The following is a 23977-nucleotide window of genomic DNA, read 5'->3' on the forward strand; positions in this document are numbered from 1 at the left end:
ATATGTTATTTTAGTTTTTATTTTTTTAAACACTTTTTTTTACACTAACTTTATTGCTATCACATAGGGGGCTAACAAGCCCCCTATGTATTAGCAAATAGGGTGTAACAGGTCCTCTTTATGGAGACATCAGGGATCTTTCAGACTAGGTACCCCCAAAAAGCTGAGAAAGCAGAGATTTGCTTCCCCAGCTTCTTCTCCTGGCTCTAAGAGCTGGAGAATGTAAAGAGTGACACCGGAAGTGATGTAATACACATCACTTCCGGCTCCAGTGATCGGAGGAGAGATCAGTGGCTTGCTGCGGGGGAGACCCGCTGTGCTGGTCCCGCATTGGTCCCGCATTGGGGTGGAGGGGGTTGGGGGAGCACATTCCGCCGATCGGTACAAACGATCTGGCAGCTGTATAGACGCCGGATCACTTGTACCCTAACAGCTATCGCCGGCTGTTTAAAATGGCACCAACAACACGGCTGCAGTAGCAGCTGTGTTTTTAGTATAACCACTTCTGTGGCTGGCCGTATATGTACGGCCACCCGCAACAAGTGATTAGTTGTATCTTGCATCTTTGTCATATTATTCTTGGTCAGACTGTAGATTGCAGTAATTTTATTTACTGTATCAGAACAGATAATCTCAGAGTGAGCATTGGGGAAAAATTATCAACTGGACAATTTGGAATATTACTAGAATTTCTTTTTTATTATGATGAAGACTTTGGTGACACTTTTTATCACATCTAATGAGTTGTTTATTCAAAATGTTATTTTTTTCTGTTTTATTAGGTTAAAATAAGTTTTCTAGGTGATTCCTAGACGTAGTCAAGGACTAGGTCCTTGACCAATAAACCAGGCCACCGACCAACTGATGATCCCATTTATGGGCTTAAACCTAAAACACACGTAGAATAATAAAGTAAAAACTCATCAGCCACTAGTACAAGTTAGTTGTGCAAGCTGTGGGTAGAAGTGGAATTACAACAACGCTGCAGTTCCACTTTTACCCACAGGTTGCAAAACTAAGCTTTAGTCCCTGTTCACACCTAGGCGTTTTGATACTCAAAGTTAAGCCGGACAAAAATCTCAACACAAGAAATCCCATTCATTTCTTGGGCCCTATGGAAAAGGTGCATGAGCTTTTTGTCAGGCAGATTACAGCACGTTTGGCCAAAACCTGTGACACAAATGTTTTGCACATTTCTGTGCGTTCGTGCGCACATTACCACAATGCATTGTAATCTGCTCCATAAATTGCGCGTCTTTCTATATGCGCGTCTATTTGCGTAAAAAATTGCAAAACGCACAAAATCCACTAGACACTTTAGATGGTACACTAAACAACACGTGTGTTAACATGCATGAAAATGCTGATGCCTAGCTGTGAATGGAGACTTAAGAAACAGGTCTACAATTTAATCTTAAGGATATGCTTCTTTCTTGTCCAACTTTTCTAAAGCAACAGTCTCAGAAAATGATTATTCATTTTTTGTGTGATATTAGGCCCCTGTAATCCTCTAATAGGAAGGACATTAAGTCAAGACTCTATTGCATTGCAGAGTACTCGCCGTGAATATGTTTAAAGGAGGGTAGAACAGTGTAATGAAATCTGTACTGTCCAGTCACAAGTTAGGATAGGTCCGGGACCAGGCTACATTACTTAACTGTAGTTTAGACTGAATAGAGGTTAAGGTCAGGCTATTTAAAAAAAATATATAATAATAATTATTATTATTAGATGCATGCATTAATGCTTTTAAAAGTAACTGAAATATATAACAAATCTTTTGGCCGGTTCACATATATAAGTTCCAACTGTGTATATGCTATTGGCCTGCATTTTAGCTTTAAAGCAGAACTCAAGCTTGCAGATAATAATGGGTATATTTAGCCCAGAATAGGAGTGACAGCCTGGATTGGAAGCATATATTTTGCAGAAGACCACACAGAAGAGGACATAAGTATTGCAACAAGTGCTGCTTTATAATCTTTCTATATGCTGGGCAATAGATTTCTTTGGGGTCTATTCACAAAGCTGCTGAGGGCAGCCGAGTGAATGACCGATCAGAAGTGAAGTGAGACGAACACTGTTCGGCTATTCACTTCAGGCTGGTACGGCTGATTTCAGCCGTACATCGGCTAAAATCAGCCGTACATCGGCTTGCTTCGTGTGGCTTCGGATCAGCCGAACATGCTCAGCATGTTCGGCTGACCCGAAGAGCAGAATCTTTTCCCACTAAGGGTGTCAAGGAATAGGAAGTAGGGAAAAAGTCACCCTACCAGAAACATTTTAGTAACCCACAATATATTGATCAGGGGTGTGGACATTTTAAAAAATTCTACGCGTTCAAGGACTAAAGCGGGCACCCTAAAAAAAAACAACCCGCCCAGCTTCTGGAACTGCATGTCCCAGGCATCGGGCAATAGGAATTCCAGACCCCTGTTAGTATTATACAAACAATACAAGTATGCTTTCCTGATTGCCTCTTAAAGTTTAAAAAATTCAGATATTTGCATGTATGTTCATGGAAGTGTTGCTCAGTTCTGGTCCTCAGTGGCTGCCATGTAGTGCATGTTTTACAATCTTCCAGGAAAAGACAGAGCATTGGTAACTTGTGACAACTAGAAGAGACACACTGATTATCTCATCTGTAATGTAAAGTGCCAAAAAGATGCACTATTGTGGGCAACTTGATAAATCCCAGTTTTGTGTTACCACTATTAGTCAGTGTTCATTCTCCATTCAGTATCTTTTTCATTGGTTTATTTTGTTCTCTGCAGCAAATACTCAGGCACTCTCGGAGTGATTCAACCAAAGTTATTTTCCTGATCACCGATGGCTACTCAAATGGCGGGGACCCTAGACCTGTGGCTGCTAGTCTTCGGGAACTTGGAGTGGAAATCTTCACATTTGGAATATGGCAGGGCAATATCCGGGAGCTGCACGACATGGCATCCCAACCAAAGGAAGAGCATTGTTATCTGTTACATAGTTTCGCTGAGTTTGAGGCACTGGCTCGACGTGCATTACATGAAGGTATATTCTTTATGTGTATTTTTATTATTTAAAAAAAAAAATAGGAAACATTTAAGATATAGTCTTAATGGGACCATTTTAACCTAGTCTGTTGTTAATTTCAAATAGCCAATTAGGTCTATCAGATAGACATCGTACAAAAAAGAGTTATATTGCTACAGTGAAAAAGGAATTAGTGTAACATTTCTTTTAACATTTCCAACAGATCCACCTTGCAAATTGTTTATCTGACTCTACTACATTCAGTTCACTCCTTATATATGACTACTGTATGTTCCATGTACAAAAGTCAGTAGTACAATCATTTCAGATCTTCATGTTGAAATTCTAGTTACCAAGAAAGGTAAAAAAGGAGTGTATGCATTTGACTCTAATTGTTTCCTATGTTTACAGATCTGCCCTCTGGGAGTTACATTCAAGAGGACATATCTTATTGCTCTTATTTGTGTGACGCTGGGAAAGATTGTTGTGATGTCATGGCAAGTTGTAAGTGTGGTACTTCCACTGGCCAATATGAATGCATTTGTGAAAAAGGGTACTATGGAAAAGGCTTGCAGTATGAATGCACGGGTAAGTACTACAAGAAATTATGCAATACTGTACATTATACTGACCATTAATAGTAAAACTTGTGAATTCTGTGCTTATCACTGTTCATTCTTGTAGCATCTTTAACACATTACAGAGACATTGGGTTTCATGTATGAAAATAAAAAAGGCACAAAAAAGACAGGTGACTTTTGCAGCAGCTCATTTGGTGTTAGACTTGATATTCTAACCTTCATTACACATAAGAAATTGATTGGCTGTTTTAATTTAGCTTTATACAGGAGACCTACAAATAACTGTGCTACTTTGGACAGATTCTGGATGTGGGATCACTTGTACTTATTAGTCAGTCTTTATGCCTTTTACTGGTTATTTAAACAATTAAATTAAATTAAAATGAAAAAAATTCTGAGCCTGATTTCTAGAAATATACCTGTACTATCAGGTCAACTAATGACACTAGTATTCTCTCTACCCACAAGCTCATAGTCTCCGTAGTGACCTTCGGGTTGCATTCAACCTATTCCCTCTCAATAGGTTCTGCCCCACAAGCGTGGATGGAATTTGACAGCTGATTAGTCCATCCATTGCATTCTGCAAAATGTGTTTTTTTTTTCATTAACCTGAATGTGTTCGGTAGCTAGCATTTCCATGTGCACATTTAGTATCCAAACGCCACTGCAAGCAGACTGAGGTGCTGATTTCCAGCTGTTGAGTTTTGGCACAGACACCTGTTTACACCTCTGATGTCTCTTGCTGAGACACTAGAGAGGGTGGTGCACGTGGGCCATTGTGACAATAATAAAGTAGGTTGGTAAGGAAAAAGGTAGCAGTAAAAATGAAAATAATTACAAACACATGTAATAATAAAAAGAAAAAAGACCATCATTTAGGCACTGAAATGAAATGCCTAATTGTTTGAATTTTTTTTAACAGAAACATGTAAAAGAGATCAGATTGGTGTAAATATTCATGTGTGTTATGTATATAGTATTTTCAGTGTTTTTAAAGAGACAACGTCACTTTCAGGGCAAAAGATGCCTGTGGAAATTCCCCCCGACCCCCCGCAACCCACACCTTTTCTGCTTACTCCATTGCAACTGCAACCACAACCTGGTGTCAGCTGGTGTCAGATTCCAATGCGAGTGGTGATGGCGACATAACCTCCTCCATCATGTTAGAGTGTTCAGGCCTAGGAATTGGCCACTAAGCTCAACCTTTGCATCATGGAATGAGGACACACACTCCTGGTGACCCACAGCAAAGTAAAGGAAGCACTGTTGCACTAGACAAATGGGGACATGTATGCATGTATCCTTGATGCCCACAGAGATCTGAAAGTCTCCCTGATGGAGGAAGGCTTTGACATACGTCATATTGTTGGACCTGAATTTAAACATTATGGGCCTCGAGTTCCAAAATGGAATGCATGCCCCATTTTGGTTTGAATTGAAGTAAAACTGTGATTTCCTTTCTTCAGTAGGAACTCATGTAATAGTTCTTTATTCCAGAATATCTGCAATGCTCCATGAAAGTTTACTAATCTGTGAGGAGACACGGGCAGGCTGGAAGACATGAAACAGGGTGGGGGCAGGGAGTGGAACTTTAATTTGCATCCCCTGGAACCCACCTCCCATATCCATACATCTGAGATGTTGTTTATCCAGGTGTCTGCAAAGGCTACCAGATCAAGCTGAAGAGCATTTGTTAGCAGTCTTGGGGGGACTTGGAAGCCCAAGGTTTACAGTTGAACTGGGCACCTGGCTTGGGTCTAGCTTTGGAGGCCTGGGAATAATTAAAGAAATTCTTCTTGGTCTCAGATAGAGGAGGTCTAGACTTCTTTTTTTTTTTGTATAATAATTTTTTATTAAAGAACAGATGAAAAGACATAAAAGTGGCTCAGGTTATACAACTGTACAAGGTAGATCACGGACAATGGTGGATACCCAAGCCATGTCGGAAAAGTTGCAAATAGTAACAGTTATTGATGTCCTCAGGTTCTTTCCTGACGCATGAGATAGGAGAGAGCCAGAGAAGGTGAGGGTGTGGGGAGGGTTAGGAAGGAAGGGAAGAACAAAGGGTAGGGCGAAAGAATGACATAAAAGGACTGAGGGGGTGGGGAGGAGGGGGAGGGGGTGTAGGATCATGACCAACCTGTTATTGAAAACTCAATCCAGCGAGTATAAACAATTAGAAGTATGATGCAAAACTCAGGAAACATAGGAAACATAGACGCAAACAGTACTCTTAGTATTCTATAAGATTGATTGCCATATTTAGTGCTCAAGGGTCAGCTGGAGGTACCCTGTTTAGATAAGAGGGAGTTGTTTTGTATGCTAACCAGCAAGCCCAGGTTTTGGAGAGGCGCTCTTTTTGATCCATACTAGTTAGGGTGAGTTCCTCCATGTGATATATCTTGTCCACTGCAGTTACCCATTCCCATAAGGAGGGAGGAGATGAATCTTTCCATTTAGCTGGGATTAGGGACTTAGCAGCGTTAAGCAGGTGCGGTGTAATGGAGCGGGCATATCGTCCTATATGGCCTTTCCCCCCGTGGAACAACACTATCCAAGGGTCGAAGTGCACTGGGCATCCTTGAATCGTGAGTATCTCAGACGTCACCTCTCTCCAATAAGATGCAATACTGGGGCACTGCCACCAGATGTGGGCATGTGTGGCTACTGCACCGCAGCCCCTCCAACACAGTGGGGAGGCCGAGTTATCGATTTGGTGCATCCTGTGTGGTGTGTAATACCATCTACTCATTAATTTGTAGTTAAGTTCCTGAATGTGTGTGGATCTAGAGAGCCCCAGGGATGTGGCCAATATGCATGATCTATCTTGCTCATTTAGAGGGCTGGCTAGTTCCCTTTTCTATTGTGTCAGGTGGGATGGGTAGGAGGCTGCTTCCATGTGAGATAGTGTTGCATATATGGAGGAGATACACTTGACAGGGGTGGAGTCAGCTGGGAAGAGCTGTTCCATAGGATTCAGTTCTAATCTGGATCTTAGCGGTCCCGGAAGAGTCCGCACAAAATGGGACAGCTGTCTGTATCTCCACTTATCCATAATGGATGGGTTTATAGCAGGATTTAGAGCGGCCAGAGGTTTGATATGCCCATTCTGCAATACCTGGTGAAGCAGTAATTCTGTCCCCTTCTGGATCCAGGAGCGGTAACCACCATCCATAACTCCCAGAGAGAAATAGTCATGGCCAAACAAGGGCATCAGAGGAGAATTGTAATCCCAGTGTTGTTTACTATGGATTGTGTCCCATATGGACAGTGACGTTTTGGTCAGGATGTGGGTGTCTTCTGATAATGGTCTGTACCGCCCCGGAATCCAGCATATCTTATGTAAGGGTGCTCTGCTTAAGGCATGCTCCATCTGTACCCACAATTTGGTGTCTTTGGAATAATGCCAATCCAAGATCCTGGCCAATGATGCAGCTCTGTAGTACCTATGAAAATCCGGGAGGGAAACTCCCCCCAGTGACTTAGGTCTAGTTAGAACTTTATAAGAAATACAAGCTCTATTATTTTTCCATATGAATCTAGAGACCAATGAGCGCAAGAGGGTGAAGTATGTGGAGGGGACCCCCATGGGTAACATTTGAAAGAGGAATAGCAGTCTCGGCAACACATTCATCTTAATGGCATTTATTCTGCCCATCCAGGAGTGGTAAAGAGGGGACCAACGGTTCAGGTCTGCTCGTATCTCATTCAGTAATGGCATATAATTATAGTGGAATAAGTCCTTCAGACGGGGGGCGTAGTTAACCCCCAGACACTTTAGTTTATGTGACTGCCAGGTAAAGGGGAAGTGGGATCGTAGGGCTCTAGCTTCAGTGGGGGCACAGTCAGGTTCAGAATAGTGGATTTTGAGAGGTTAATTTTGAAATTGGACAGCTTATTATATTCCGTGAGCTCAGATAATAAATTTGGAAGGGATATACGTGGATTACTAACGTAAAATAAAATGTCATCCGCGTACGCCGCATATTTATGTTCTCTGGATCCCACCTGCACTCCTCCGATGTTGACGTTATGGGTTATGGTGGACAAAAAAGGTTCTAGGGAGATGGCGAACAGCAGGGGCGATAAGGGGCACCCCTGCAGTGTGCCATTCCCCAGGGAGAAGGATGGTGTGAGGTCACCAGGGTATTGGTGAGACACGATAAGTGAGTCTCCTGTAGAAACACAGGAGAGTCTCTTCAGTTCCCCCAACACCTGATGACGTTTGGCTGGGGTGTTAAGGCCCCGTACATTGTACGATACTATATTTACCGTTGCCATGGTGAGGCAGGAGTTTCCCGTAGTAAAATCGTTGGTATGCAGAGATTAGTGATCCTACAAATTAGGGTACAGAAGAGAGGGGAGGGAGACGAGAAAAGGAGAGAAGGAAAACATTGAAGAAAAGAAATAGCATGGAAAAATATCCAATACAACTCTACGTTGATGGTGGGAGGTAGAACCATCAACAATACCAGTGGCGGAACTACCAGGGTCGCAGAGGTTGCGGCCGCGACCGGGCCCTGGAGTTCGGCCACTTGGAGGGGGCCCAGGACAGGAGGAAGGGGCCACTGGTGACCGCTGATTACCAGTCCAGCGTAAAGCATCATCCAGCCGGGCAGCAGCCAATGAGAGGGAGCGGTGTAATCCCCGGCCCCTCATCACACAGAACTGCCGCCGAGTGCCGAATAGAGCTGCTGCGGACACGAAGGGGGAGACAGGGAGCTGGAAGTTTCAAGGAAGGAGGTGACATGGGGTCCGGGAGCGGAACGGAATGAAGGGGGAGAGGTCACTAGTTACGCCACTGAACAATATCATCAGGCACAGGAGAGTCCAACAGTCTCCAATGCAGTTCCCCGATGTGGTGGAAACAGAACCCCAGCATCCTAGTGCTTCCGGGGGGGGGGATACATGGTAACACAAGGAATCCAAAAACAGTATGATCCAATAAAAAATTTGGTTAAATCCAAAAAGGGAAAAAAAACCTCAACGTGAGCGGGCTGTAAGCGTCAGCCCGACCATGATATTGCTTCAAACACAGTTAGCTGATGCCGTTAGGATATAGCCAAATATCCAACAGTGAAGGGAGTGTTCTAGCACAACTGGTGCAAATGAAGAAGTGTCCGCTGAAATCTGCAGCATACCCAGGGTACAGGAGCAGTCAGGAAGGTGCAGAACAGGATCCGCTCAGCCCGGTCCATTAGAGTTTACAGGCCTACCTGAACGTCGCTTCTTCGGGGAGGAGCGCCATGCGTGGTGTGCATCTGGGCAGGTGTCTGGTATCCCACTAGGCCAGCCAGGGAGTTCCGGGGTCTGGAATCCCAGGTCAGCGCAGAAGGTCTCCAGCTCTTCTGGGAAGCGTAAGATCATGGAGCGGCCCCCCTTTCTGGCGATTAAGCAAGAGGGGAATCCCCATCGGTAAGTGATTTCCGCCTGCCTGAGGCGGTCCAGGAACGGTCGCAGGGCCCGGCGACGCTCCAGGGTCTCCCTTGCCAGATCTGGAAAAATGGTGAGTTGCGCCCCATCGAAATCCACCGAGGAAAGCCCCCTCAATTTCCTAGACACCTCCTCTTTGTCCGCAAAATAGTGGAATCTACATATAACATCCCGAGGAGCTGTATCCGAAAGATTACGCGGACGTAAGGCCCGGTGTGCCCGATCAAAGCGGAGGGGTGTTGTAGCCAGTCGACCTAGTATGGAGTTAAATATACCTTGGAGGGAGTCCGGGAGATCAGCGTTCCGCCGTGGCCTCCAGCAGACCTCAGATCCGTAGGTTCTCCTGATCCTCTACTTTGTACAGGAGAGAGCGGTGCCCGATCACCAGCATACGCTGTGACTCCTTGAGTTCCCGGATTTCCCGATCATGACCATCCAGGCGGGTCTCCGACTCTTCCACCCGGGTCAGTAGGTGTGAAAGATCAGACCTCACATTGGATAGATCTTGTTTGAGCGAGGATTCCAGAGTCTGAAACATGTGGGCCAGGTCTGATTTCGTCGGGAGATCTCTCATGGCGTCCGACACCTGCATATCTGCTGATAGTGGCACAGGCGAGGGGGGGCCGGAGTCGCTGGAGGATCCCGGAGAATCCGGGGATTGAGGTAGGCGTGTAGCGGCGTGAGCTGCCGTCCAGTCTGCAGGCGGCTGCCTTGTGGTAGGCCGCGAAGCGGTGGCGGGAGACGTATGCTGTTCCGGAATTAAGTACCGTTTCAGGGTGCCTGAGGCCACTTTTTTCGATCCGGATGATCGCTGACTCTTCCTCCCCATAGCTGAGCTTAGCATGGCTAAGATTCGGTGAAGGTGCGGGTTGTAAAAGGGCTATAGCGGGAGCTCTGCTTTTATGAAAATAGGATATTGCCAGGTCCACACCTTTCTTAACAAAAGGCTGTTCAAATGGGTAAAGTGCTGTCAAAGGTTTAGTAGGAGTGAAAAGCTTATCAGGAGTGTCCCAGTTCCTAAACTAGACATGTAGAAGCACTGGTAGAAGCTACAAGCTATACTTCCAAATGTACACAGTACCAATGAGAGCTGACATTGTCTCTCTATGCCTGGGAGAAATAGCAGATGCTTGAAGCTCCTTAGGAGCAATATCATCCATTAAGGATTTTTTAGATTCTTCATTAAAAAGAGTTTGCTGCAGAAGGCTCAGAGGGTGCTAAAGCCGAAGGAAGATCAGATATAGATTCTGTAGTGAGTGGCATGAAAGTAGGCCGTTGGCCTCTGTGGTAAGAGTAACCAATCAGGGTTGCTACTTGTCCCATTAAATCCTTCTTACGTGTGGTGAAATCCTCCCAAAAGGGATCACTTCCCTTACAGAGCTAAGGCAGACTCAGAGGAGTGTGGGGACTCAAGAAGAGGACAACAGTCCAGGCTGTCAGTGTCAGGCCTTTAAGAGAGTGCACTGCAAGCAGTACCAAAGCTGGAGGGATTCATTATAGTGGGACTGCTCCCTATGTGTCCGGTAACATGTTCTGCTGCCAGGTAGGGACAATGTAGCTCAGGGTATCAAGTTAATCCTTGGGTACTCATGAACTGGCTGCTGGAAGCAGGAGAGGTTCAGACAGCCTCTGCTCAGGTTACTGTAGGCAGACAGCAAAGACCAACCAAGAAGTATCTCTGTGTCACTTGCAACTAGGAGCAGTAGCAGGAGATATTACCACACGCTGAATTGGTGGAGATGGAACATGAATGTGTTCTACACTGACCTCATCTATGTACAACATTGCTCAGTCCTTCCGCATTAACCCTTTCCTTTTAAAACAATGTATAATAGAAATAATACAGGTGCCAAACTCACAACGTGAGCTATGAGAAACTTGGTCAAATCAGAGGCTGCGCCATGGTTCTGGATCTATAAAGTTCTCCACAGCTAACCAACACAGTACACAGCCACATCTTAAAAGCGTTAAGATGTGACTGTGTACTGTCACTATGTGGAACTCAGTGCCCTAAGACACATTTCAGACTAGCCCTGCAATTGTCCAGTCCAGCAGGGTCCAGGTACGGCCTCCTCAGCTGTGGAAAAGCCAATCTGGAAAATATTGATTGAAGAAAACAGGGAAAAAAATGGCTAGTAAAATGGATAAACTTTTCTCAGCATTGAAGAGAGGTCCATCCTCCTAGGACACTACCAATAAATCTGAGGCATGCTGGGAGTAAAAGGAGTTATGCCAGATAATCACTGGTTTTTGTGTCCAAATACTCCTGTAGGGTAGCATGAGCCAATTGTCTCTGCATTCCGTGTTCCTCAATGAACGAGAAATAAATATAGTTAGGTTGGGTTAGGAGTTTTAATAAGATTAGAAGCTTACTCTTCTTGCACCATTCTGTGGCCTCAAGCCCTCTCCTTTCAAGGTACCATGTGAGAAGCTTACTGAGTCTAGCTGATTAAAGCAAATCTCTTGGAGAAAAAGCTAAACACACATTTGAAATACAATTATATTTACTGTTTTACCTATCCAAGGATTTGCAATTCTAGTCAGCCAGTCTTGTGATTTATGCACCTCTTACACACTGCACAGCCAGACAGGTGGCACATTTTTTTTTCTGGATCAGCTCCTAAAGTGACACTAAACTCAGGAGTTAAATCTTAAAAATGCATTTAAGTAGCCTAACTATTAACATGGTCTCTGTGTGTGTGTTGGAGCCACGGTTTCAAGCTCACTCCCATAATGGACTAACATCTAAGTACAAACCAGTAAATTAAACTTGTGATTATAGTCTATCATGGGAGTAAGTTTGGAGCGGTGGCTACTTTAAAACACCCACAGTGACCATGGAGAACAAAAGTAGCTACCCTCCAGAAGAAAGGACAGTTTAAGCATGAATTCAGAGATGGTTTGAGGATCTTCAGCCGAGTGATACACAAATAAGATACATTTTTGTTAATAGTCAAGGTACTCAAATGCATTTGTAAGAATTAACTCTTTTGTTTAGTGTCAGTTTAAGTTTCCAGATTCAGCTTTGTAGTTGGGTCACTGCCCAGTAAACAGGGAGGTCACCCAGGAAGCAATATTTTAATAGCAGAAATCCTGGGTAGCATAGGTGTGTGTATTATGAGAAAAGCTGCTCTGATCACATATCCTTTGGCAGGTAAAACAGCAACCTCATATGCATTTGAACTATGTATTTATTATTTTGCACTTTAATGGTAATTGTGTGTGGGCTTTGCAACTTTATCACCATTACAGTCATTCCTTTAGTTAATAAAAAAATCTACTGATTAGCTTTACTCGTTGCCTGGATTCAGCTTCGTGTGAACCTGGACAAGTTATGTTTGCTTTGGCAGGGAAAACTAATATTCTGTGTTCAGGGCTTGCTAGAATGATATAACTTATATTCAGTCAAAAGATTTTCAGATATTTTCTTTTAAGCAGGACCTATGTAGTTGCTAAACTTGAGTGAGACATTTTAAAGCGGAACTATTTTTTGTGGCCCTTAGAACTAAATTTTGTGGCCCTTAGACGCTCTTGCCATAATGCCAAAATATTCACAGCGTATTTACACATTATGGCAGATTTACCTTGCAAGCTGCTTTCCTCCAGCTATGCGATTTCTGTGGTCCCCCCATTTGCTCTGTTGCTGGCACTTCCCAGTCTTCCTCCAGATCACTCACAAGTTTCTTACACCCATCACACTATCCTCATTACACATGTGTGGCTGTAGGTGTACAATTTTCAGAAATTTTCTAGCAGACAAGGGAACAGATTGTTTGGCAGAACATATAGCCATACAAAATCTCTTCTGCTAGTAATTTTCTTTTAAATAGCTCTAATTCCACTTTGTCAACATGTTGTCCTTTTAACATTAGTAACTCAGAATCAACTTATGTTCTTTGTAGAGGGCCCTGGGATCCCCAAACTTGAACCGCTCTTTTACGCAAATCCTGGCCAGATCCTGTGATTGAGAGCTTAGGCCCAATCTTGCATACTTTACTGTTAGTTCATATACTTGTGATGGGAGTCTTGTGGATTCTACAGGTTTTAGTTTTTTTTATAAATATTTATTAATTTTCAAACATCAATCCAAGTTTCACACATTTTACAAAGCTGATAGACAATCAACATTAAAACAAGACAAAACATTACCTTAATTCCTACTAACCTCCGTATTATACCCATTATCCATAACCCAATCTATATCTGCTCAGGGCCAGCCTTCTCAATTTCACCCTTTAACGTGAGTGTGTCATATCATATTTAACTTTTATTGTTAACTACCTGTTAATTTTAATTCCATTTGTGTTTCCATTTCTTTACTATTTAAACCCTTCAGCTCAAGCAATAATTTTGTGCTTTCATTAAATCAATACTCTATGTGCCAAATGTTCTGTGCCCCACTACTATTTTATCAAAGTGAAAAGTGAGTCACCTTTTGTTAATCAAAATGTGATTGTATGTATCTTCATATTTATGTAAAAATATAATTAATTGTGCCTAATTATTAAATTACTACCAATAACCTTGAAATTAATCACAAAAAATATTGCTATACTCACCCTCCTCCTTCCTTCACCCATCCCACTCCCTCCTCCCCCCCCTTTATCTATCATTATTTGTCATGTGAAACAACATACTTATATCTCTATCGATTACCTTTTAAAAAAAATATCAAACAGCAATCTTTCCCGAAAATCAAGTGTATTGTACTAAATCCCCCCCGTACGTACTTTAGTTTTAGGTTATGCCCTTATATACAAAAACTAATCTAGGCTAAAAAGACGTTATAATATTTTAACACCAAAATACAAAAATAAACAAACATTCTAAGGCATCTTGATCCCACCCTTTCTTTTTATCATTAATTTTTAATTAAGATCTGGAACTATCCCATAATATGCCGGGGAACCAATATTATAATTCCTTAGTTATGTGAGGACAGCACTAATAAGTACTCTTCTGAATTCCTATACATGAACCACCCCTGCCATATTTCACAGAACGTTGTATACTTATTTTGACTGCTTAAAAACAGTTCTTCCATAGAGCATATGTGATTTGTTTTTACATTCAGCAAATGAGGTGTAATAGACTTTTTATATCTTAGCAATGACCCTTCACTATTATGAAATAGTATTACCCAGGGATCCAAGCTCATGGGTGTTCCCTGTATAGAGGAGATGATCCTACCCACCTCTTTCAAGTATTTATTAATAACGGGACATTGCCACCATATGTGTGCCATAGTTGCCTTCATACCACAGCATCTCCAAACATAATAGTTAGTTATTAGAGTCCATAGAGTGCAATCTTACTGGTGTGAGGTACCATCTCAACAAAAGTTTATAATTCATATCCTCTATAAAGGATGATATTGAGGTTCTACACACCCGTTGCAGAACTCTTAGTTTCTCTTGTTCTGATAAGGGGATTCCCAGATCTTCTTCCCATTGCAACATAAACCCTGGAATCGGTATGATATACTTCCCTTTGGACATAATGTACCCGATAGTATCACTTCATTGGGTTTAACTCATTCATTGATCTAATTGGTTTAGGTAATAGTTGCAAAAAATTGGTTAGTTGGAGGTAACGCCACTTATCCATCAAAGATGGTGATGGAGATCGACACAATATCGATAACGGCTTTAACATCTCTCGGTCCATCACATGATGCAGTCGTAGCGTACCTTCCTCTATCCATATACCAAAATTTTGGGAATTACTGTTATATGTGCTAAGGTAGTTTCTGGTCTAAGCTTGCCATCTGCCGTTAATGAGTTCACATAATTAGCTAACCGGGGAAGTAGTACGTCTTTAAAAGTTACATAAGCCATGGTTAGACCATCAGGACCTGGTGCTTTTCCTTTAGCCATTTCAGAAAGAGACTACTCTCCAATTCCCCGACCTCTATCTCCTTTTCCAATTTTCCTAGAGATTCTACTGGTAATGATGGTAGTTTACCCCTATCCAAATACTCTCTTATCACCTCCTGTCTATGGTCTAATGTTTTTTGCGTCAGTTTTTCTGAAACATTATACAGTGTGGAATAAAATTCTTTACATTCTCCAGCAATATCTCTAGGGGTGAAAGCCATGGAGTCTGTTGTTTTAATTTTAGGGATATAGGTCTGCGTCTTCCTGTGGCTTAATGATCTGGATAATACTTTTCCTGGTTTGTTACCCCATCTATATTGTGTACCCGCCAACCAGTGGGATTTCAGTAAAGTTTTAATATTTAATACGTTTTTTAATTCTTCCCTCTTATTAAGTAATTGTTCCATGTGATCTGAAAAAAGTGATTTTTTATGTAATGTTTCTAATTCCCCAATCTGTATTAACAGATCCTCTATATTCTTCTTACTCACTTTTTTCTTCCTGGATCCTAATTCAATCAATTTCCCTCTCATTACAGCTTTATGTGTTTCCCATAAGGTGGCAGGCGATATGTCTGGAGATTCATTATGTGCAAAAAATTCACCAAGATCTTCGTTCAGTTTTTGTACATCTTGTGGTCTCCATAATAGAGATTCATTTAGTCTCCAAACACGGTCTGTCACCATCCCCAGGGAAAGATTTATTGTGGTTATGATCGGGGCATGATCTGAAATAGTTACCTCCGCTATTTGTGATGATTTTAAATTTTCTAAATAATGATGATTTATAAAAAATATAGTCCAGATGTGAATATCTATTATGTAGAGTAATAATAATTCCTGTCCTTTGGATGCAGGGTTCTCCATGTGTCCACTAATTGCATCCTATTTAGGAGTTTTTTCAGGTTTGCTAATCTTTTATGTGAAATATTAGAATGTCCTGCCGAAGTGTCAATCAGAGGTTCAAGCGCGACATTCAGATCACCCGAGACTATTAGCATCTCTTCTGCGAAGTCAGTCAGGCGTGAGAGGACATTAGAGATATAGGAGATCTGTTCTTGATTAGGGCAATATATATTAACCAATATGCACATTGTATTATTTATAGATCCCTTAATAAATATATACCTACCTTGTTTGTCTATCTGCATATCTAAATATGTAAATGGGACAGTTTTATGAATACCAATAGTCACCCCTTTGGCTCTGTTAATGTCTGATAAGCCAGTATAATATATAATACCAGTGTGAGAATATATTGTTACTGAGTCTGATTTCTTGCAAGAAGACTGTGGGGTTGATTTACTAACCTTATAAACATCCCACGAACATGTATACACCTCTGTAGTGTGTTCCCTCCCAGCATGATCTATGGGTGGAATCTAAACACCTTTGTAGTGTGTACACCCCCAGCAGATGTGTTGTGCAAAGCCCTGCATGAATTGCAAGGTGGTGTTGTGTAAATTAGCTCTATGTTGTGTTGCTTGCGTTGATGAATGCAGGAATGTAAATGCATGAGCTAACCATTTTTGTCTAAACTGTGAAGCAGCATTATATATGCATCATGTGCATGATTTTTCCATATATGGCATTAGTGGAAATATGCTTTTAGAGACTTTTTGGTTGATAAATACGTTTTGCTGTGTGAAAATCACACGCACCTGGTGCGTGCGTGTGTTTAGGTTAGTAAATCACCCCCTATGTGTCCGTCCACTTGTTTTAATTCCCTCATCACTTGATGTCGTTTGCTCTTGGTATTAAGTTCCCTCACATTATATGTTACTAGATTGATCGCAGCCATTTATTCCCTATGTAGAATGGTTCCAGCTACTTAATAGGTTCTGGGACAGGATGCCAATTACTAACATAACAGAACAAATTACCCCACAGGAACACGACAAAGTTACTTTAACTTTGACAAACAAAAAAAGAACTGTCTTATACTTAATGAAAGACAGTAAAAACATATAATACTAATGCACTCTAGTGCATACCGTATATACTCGAGTATAAGCCGAGTTTTTCAGCCCATTTTTTTTGCTGAAAAGTGCCCCCCTCGGCTTATACTCGAGTCAGCGTCTCGAGCTGGTCAGGTTTCTTCTTACTTACCTCGCCGAGCGTCCACTTCTTCGAATTTTCCTTTAGAGGTATTTAATAGAAGGGAAGGAGAAAAAGCGGGAAAAAAAAGAGAAAATAATATGTTATCCCAGACATTGATCTAGATCTTTTATATTTGCGTCAGTTCTTAGAAGGTGCAGACCATCTCCATTCTGGCATCTGTGGTATCATGAAACTTTCGTTTCTCTACCCTGAGAGATTAGGTACGGCAATCTCAAGTTTCAAACAAAAAGACTCTATTTCCTCAGGGAAACGTAAGGACACGGATTGACCATTTTTCCTGGCCGTTAAGCTGAACAGGTAACCCCATCTATACGGTATATCCGCTGCTCTAAGAGTGTCTAAGAGTGGTTTGAGCAGTCTCCTTCTTGCTAGTGTTTCCCCTGCCAGATCTGAAAAAATCAGCAATCGTGTTCCCTTAAAATCTGTATGTGGGATGGACCTTAAATGTCTAATTATTTCCAATTTATCCTCATAGTAATGCATTCGACATATAATATCACATGGTATATCCATAGTAATATTTTTTGAACATCTTATCCTGTGTATATGGTCCAAACACATAGCAGTGATCTCAGGGCGGCCTAAAATTTGATTAAATAAACCTTGCAGAGTGGTTTCCAGTTCAGAATCCAATATAGATTCAGATAAGCCTCTTATCCTCAGGTTATTCCTCCTACTTCGGTTCTCCAAATCTTCAATTTTATACATAGCAGATCTATATTGCTTAGTTAATGTCCCCATTGCTCCCTGAAGATGCCGCATAGTTTTCTCCTGAGAATCCAGTCTGACTTCATTTTCTTCCACTCTTTTTAAGAGGTGGTAGAGATCACCTCATACCTTCGCCACTTCATGTTTTATAGACCATTCTAGATTTTGTAGCATCTGAGCAATATCAGATTTACTTGGCAAGGTACCCAGTGAGCTTTCCAGCTCTGTATTATCTCCATTTTCAGCAGATGGAGGGGATATCAATTCAGGGGGGAATCAGGAAATGTCTGTAATAAAGAGGTCCTACTAGGGGATCTTACCTCCACCTGTTTCACCTTTCGATCCAGGACTGGACTCACTGGTTCCCTTTGCATTTCTGCCTCCGTCATCTCTGCTATCAAAAACTTTCTCAGAGTCCCTGGGGTCGAGGCTCCAATGCCCCCAGATCGCCATCTCCTCTTAGTTCTCATTGCGTCCATGTCTCAGGAGGCTTCAGTAGTCTCAGCTTGTGCTGGGGTAGATCAGGGCTGGGCTATGTATGCGAGGCAGAGCAAGATTTTCACCTTCACTTTACTCCTCCACTTTTCCTCCTCTAGCTACTGCCCATTCATATCCCCTTCCATTGCACGTCACAGGTGCTTCTCACTGAGCACTCAAGCACTTAGATGTTTCTCACTGGGCCCTGGGCACTCGGCGGGACCGCCCGCCGCCCGCACAGAACCCTCTTGTCCGTGCTGTCACCTGTCCCCAACAGGGTCGGCTGGGATCCTCAGCGTGCCGGCTAAACAGGAGAGTCCTCGTTCTCTCCCCTACTCGTCTCCATTGTGTCACGCTTTCTGTGAGTGTCCGGCGTTCGGAACAGACCCCCTCAGGTCAGCAACAGCTTCCGGGTCACATCCTCTGTTCAGATCCCCTGCCGGCTTTCACTGGTTGGTTCTACAGGTTCTACAGTTAAATTGCTCATGTTTAAAACCAGAAAGATTTCAAGTAACAAATGTTTCTGGCAACCATTATCCAAATTCTGGGTTGCATAAGCAGTTGCCAACCAAGCCTGAGAGTAAAAAGAGTAAGTATCCAAAGAAAATTGAGTGTTAAATTGGCAGAGTTTTCAAATGCACTGTTTAGAAGAAGAAACAGTGTTCTATAATTTAGTGGACTTGTAGAAAAAAAGGCCTGTCTCAATGTCCCGCTTCTGTGTGTTTAATACAACAAGTCTTTATAAACAATACAATTCTACATACTGTAGCAGTGGGTCTGCCTTACTATCCACAGTTTACCTTCAGCTGTGGAGATCTGGGTTGATAACTTTACCTGGAGACCCGGTTCACACCGGGGCAGTTTGGCCATGCGGATTCGGCCGCATAGATCTGCTGACATGAATGATCTCATACCCGCCCCCCACCCGAACTTTTCCCTGCACTATTATTGGCGTGCTGATCAGTACGGCTTTCAATGGAACCGCGCTGATCAGTGCGGTTCTGGGCGTTTTTTATTGTGATTCAGCGCTGAAACGCAATTAAAAACTCCCAAAACCTCCCCCTTGAGGTCAGCGCGGTAACCATGCTTATCTGCAACCACCCTGGTGTGAATGGTGAGACTGCTACAGCTCGCAGGCAAAAAAAACCAAAAAACATTAAGTGTACACTACCTTACATTATGTTAGTCTAATAGTGAATTTAGTTTGACTGTAATCTGAGGATTTTTAGGTAAATGGAACACTCATGACCAAAGTTGGAACAAAGCCCCAATTAAAACCATTTTTAAATTATTAATATTCACAGAATAAAACCATTTAAAAGATGCTGAACACCATAATATTAAAGGAGCTGTAAAGTCCAAGCATATAATATTCTGTTATAACATCAGCATTCTAATAGGAATACAAACTAGAGTTGTTTTTGATAATAAAATGAAAGCTTTTATGTAGTGAGTGCTGCCTTCTGTCTGCCCATGACTTTCAACAACTTCCTGGATTCCCAGGATGCATGCTGCTTGATGTGATGCAATCTCCGTTTCTCAAGACTGCATAGTCCATCTTGCATTGCTTCCAACAAGCAATGATAATGTTACATTGTTCAGAGATTGAGTTGTAGTTCAGAAGGCAGGCTCGGTGATAAATATTCTCAGGACCATGTGAAATTGTATCACTGCATTGAGGAAGTACATCCTATAGGCATCTTCAGTAAGTAAGTTTACAAAGTTCTAGATCAATATGGTTATTAGGAGTGGGATAGAAATGATATAAATTCAATATATAAATACATATTTATTTTTAATTTTTGACCATAGATGTTATTTCACAGCACCTAGCAAAGGACCATCTGCTACCCGGATTATGATTCTATAAAAAAAGGAAATGTATTTGTACCTCAGATTCCCTTTACCTTCTCTTTTTTATGCTTCCTAGTGTTAGAAAAAAAGAATAAAGCCATTTAACAAGAAAATATATACGTGACACCGGTAACAAACTCTAGTGTGTTCTTAATTTTATGCCACCTGCATTGTTCAGACAAAAGACGTCAGACACCCATATCAGCGAGCATTGTCCTCTCTTCATATATTTCTTTGGATCTACGGAATGGAAAGGTTTAACTCATGTTTTATATTGCTTGTTGTAATGAATAACAGATGTTTGGTTTTCTATGCTTAAGGTGAACTAATACTGACACATCATTTGTAAGTACGTGCTACATTTTTTTACTTTTGTAAAGACCACAAAGAAAAGAGATAAGAACTATTCACCTCAGCACAAACGTTTTTTTTTCATCTCTTTTTCATTTGTATGGTATAGTAATTTTTTTTCTTATGTAAAGTCTCAGATGTTTACTTAAATTGGTGAGTAAAATTGGTGAGTAGAAAAAAAAATCACTATAAAAAAAAGTAAAGAAGAAATGTAACTTTATGTCACCGACCGTGGCATCCATGGGAAAGCATCAAAGACCGGTCTTATGAGATTTGGGATTATCAGCTTTCCCAGGAGTAATATTCCAGTGTCGTCACTGGCATATAGGCAAGAAGACTAAAAGGGAAGTATATTATTTTTTTATTTTACTCAGCATTTTTACATGAGGGGATAAGGGGCTACTGAATATCAGCATTTTATTGCAAGCTAACCAACCATGGGATAAATGAGGGGGTTGCTATTGTCCAGTTCCTTTTAGACATGCTAGCTCCCTGGTTGTGTATGTAGATGACCTCTGTCTCTCAGATTTCACTTGCCATTTGCTTCCCGCTCAGCAGCTTATGCAAAATTGGAGGACTTCAGCTATGGCAACACCGTATTTCTATCATAATAGGAATTTGTTATGTATGATTCCATATATACCTTTATAGTCTGTATGCTGTATAGGGAAATACTTCAAAGAAACCCATGATACCTTAAAGAGACCCAGACATGCATGCATATATCTGCAGCAACCTCCAAAAACCTTCCTGTCATGGCCAAATCTGGGTGTGCATATAACATTTGGGTTGTATCAGATCCTTATACTACCTTGGTCGATCACTTTAACCTCCCTGGTGGTCTGATTATGTCAGTATTTTTTCTTTTGTTTTGTTTTTTTCTATTTTTCACTTTTGAATTTCTCGCCGGTTCCGCCCCTCTGCGACGCCGGCGCTCGCAGGGAAGGAACCCGGAAGACAGATGCCGGCCTCAGCCTGAGGACACAGCGGGGCTCGTAGGAACAAGGTAAGTGACACTACACTGTAATCCCGAGTGTGGCTCGGGGTTACCACTTTTGGTACTGAAAATTAAACCCGAGCCACACTCGGGAATACCACCAGGGAGGTTAAAGTGAGATTAAAGACTTAATGATGCCTCTTGATCCGATCATCTTCTTCTTTCCAGTAGTTGTCAGGAGTCTCTCCGGGGCTGGTGCCAGTCTCTTATCCAGCGCTAACTGCTGTGTCGCCTGTGTCCCACGGAGTCTGTGCGGGTGCCCGCTGCCAGGCTGCATACATTGACTTACCTTGTGTCTCTCCTCTTCTCCCGGATGAAGATCTCTACTGCGCATGCGCTCCCCCATGATCCCTCGCGGCCACCCGAGAATCTTCAGAGCTGCGGACGGGAGCGTGTGGCGGAGACACAGGTAAGCAATAACCTGTTTGGTGACTTTAAAAAAAATGTTTTTGCATATATTTACTGCTTGCTAGCAGTAGATATATGCAAAAAGCCCCGAAGGTTTAATTGTACTTTAATGGGATGCCTCACTGGCCAATATGAATGTGCAGAAGGCAGAAAGAGGTGGGAATGCTTTGGCACTGTCAGGATATGCCTAAGCTTTGTCAGAATGGCCTAGCAGTTGGCTGAAATAGCAAGGTCTTGAGGTTGCTGCAGGTATGTGGAGGCACTACTGTATGTGGGTGTCTATGCATCTATTTAGGTATGTTTAATCAAAAGCTGTGCAAGTTATATTTCTTAATTTTCTTAGAAATACCTGGTGATCATGCCATTCCTTCTCTTTGCTGTTGCAATCTGACCATGCGGATCCATGGTTGATGGTCAGTTTGCATATCAGTCATTAGCTTTTGGAGTTGCAGGATGATGTGCCAAAGCACGGCAAGTCTTCATTTCCATAGTCAGTTTACCACAGTACCCCTCACCCAGCCCTGCTGTGTCCTGTATCAGTGTACTGGACACAGTACAGAGCCCTGTACACTGTGGTGTGTATGCCTCTTAGTCCACCTCTTCCTGTATAATCAATCTTGGCCCCATACGGCTGTAGGCAGGCATTGTCAAGGGATATGAAACATCCCTTTATCTCCACCTATAACCTGAAAATGCTTCAGACTGTCTCCATGGAGCTAAAGAGTTCCTAAAATATGTGACATCGAGCAAACTGATGATGGATTTGAGGATGCACCCACAGCCCCCAGAGTTAGAGGGGAAGAGAGGACACAGTGGTCACATGACCAGTGAGAAAATAAAAGGTTAAAAGAACATTTTGTTTTAGATTTTTAGATACAGGCAATGCTTAACCACTGGATGCAGATTACATGTTTTAGATTCACAATTACTGTTCCTCCTCAGATAAAAAAAAATACGCAAATCAATGCACCTATGTAATAATTAATACTGTACATCATTAAATGTATTTTTGTAAAGGAAAATAGTGTAATTGCCTGAATTTGAGTTGGAATCAGCATCTTGCAGTCTTCTGTACAGTAGGTATGGCAGATCTCAGAAAGGGAAGAGAGCAGTACAGTGAGCCAGTTTTTTTAAAGGAGCCCCAATGATAGAAGGAGAGAGTAGAGTGACAGAGAGATGAGCTAGTTAGTGTGTTGCTACTCCTTTCACTGTCCAATCACAAAATGACAGTAGGGAGGGGACCTGTTGATGAAAGTGAAGCCTAAGCAAAGAAAGATCAGGTACCCTCCCCTGCTAGACATATATGTGCTTTAGTGCAGAGATGTCTAAATCTCAGAAATAGATGGATAGAAATACAAATCCTTTGACAGGTTAAATAGCACAGCTCTTATATGTGTGTCTAATCTGTGTATTTTCCTGTTTGCCTGGATTTCAACTTTAATGGATGGCGTCCTTTATGTCCATTAATTCTGCTAACAAACAGCTGCATTAATTTAAAGCATATCTCACAACATTTTCAATTGAGCTCATGTTACTAAATTCCAAAATATTTTTTTTTTTTTTCAGAATGTCCTTCCCTGTATACCTTGCAGTTGTGTAATATAAACCATTATCTGGCTGTTAAAGCATGATTCCATGTTTACTGGCAGTACTGGAACCAACTTAAGTTACTGTTGTGTGAGAAGTGTGTTCAGAACAATTTGTTATGTAAGAATTCACATTGCTTCCTTAGAAGCTAAAATTGGCTTCCACCCAGGGGCGGACTGGGCCGGGGGGCAGGGTGGCAATTGCCCCCCGATGATCTCTTTGCGTTCTATGAGAGATAAAAGTTATGCAACAAACATATTGAATTAATTAATGGCATTATCTTATTGTGCAACAGTGCAAAAACAATGTATATTCCTATCAATGTTTTTCTTTTCTTAAGTGAAATTGCCAATTCCCAAGAAAATCATAACTGATACATAAGTGATGCTGATGTAATCCTTTATGAAACAAGAATTTGCCAATCAACATAGACAAATAATTCCAATGCCCTTTTCCACTAAGTAACAGCACAGCAGAGAATAGACATGCCTTCCTAGAGCAGGGCAAGAAACAGAGACTATATTTCAACCTCTTACCTGACTCAGGTGGGATGTAAAAAAACAAAAAGACCTC

The 23977-nt window shown here is 41.9% G+C and overlaps 1 protein-coding gene across 1 annotated transcript in view; it reads left to right on the forward strand.

Annotated features, from left to right (window-relative positions):
* SVEP1 (sushi, von Willebrand factor type A, EGF and pentraxin domain containing 1) overlaps positions 1 to 23977 on the forward strand; it is a 294647-nt gene that overhangs the window by 47825 nt on the left and 222845 nt on the right. The window contains exons 2-3 of the mRNA XM_018557222.1: positions 2775 to 3030; positions 3424 to 3600. Coding sequence (XP_018412724.1) covers positions 2775 to 3030; positions 3424 to 3600 — 433 coding nt within the window. The remainder of the gene's footprint in view (positions 1 to 2774; positions 3031 to 3423; positions 3601 to 23977) is intronic.

The sequence above is a fragment of the Nanorana parkeri genome, unplaced genomic scaffold, assembly GCF_000935625.1.
Source record: "Nanorana parkeri isolate BGI_ZX_2015 unplaced genomic scaffold, ASM93562v1 scaffold274, whole genome shotgun sequence".
Lineage (NCBI taxonomy): Eukaryota > Metazoa > Chordata > Amphibia > Anura > Dicroglossidae > Nanorana > Nanorana parkeri.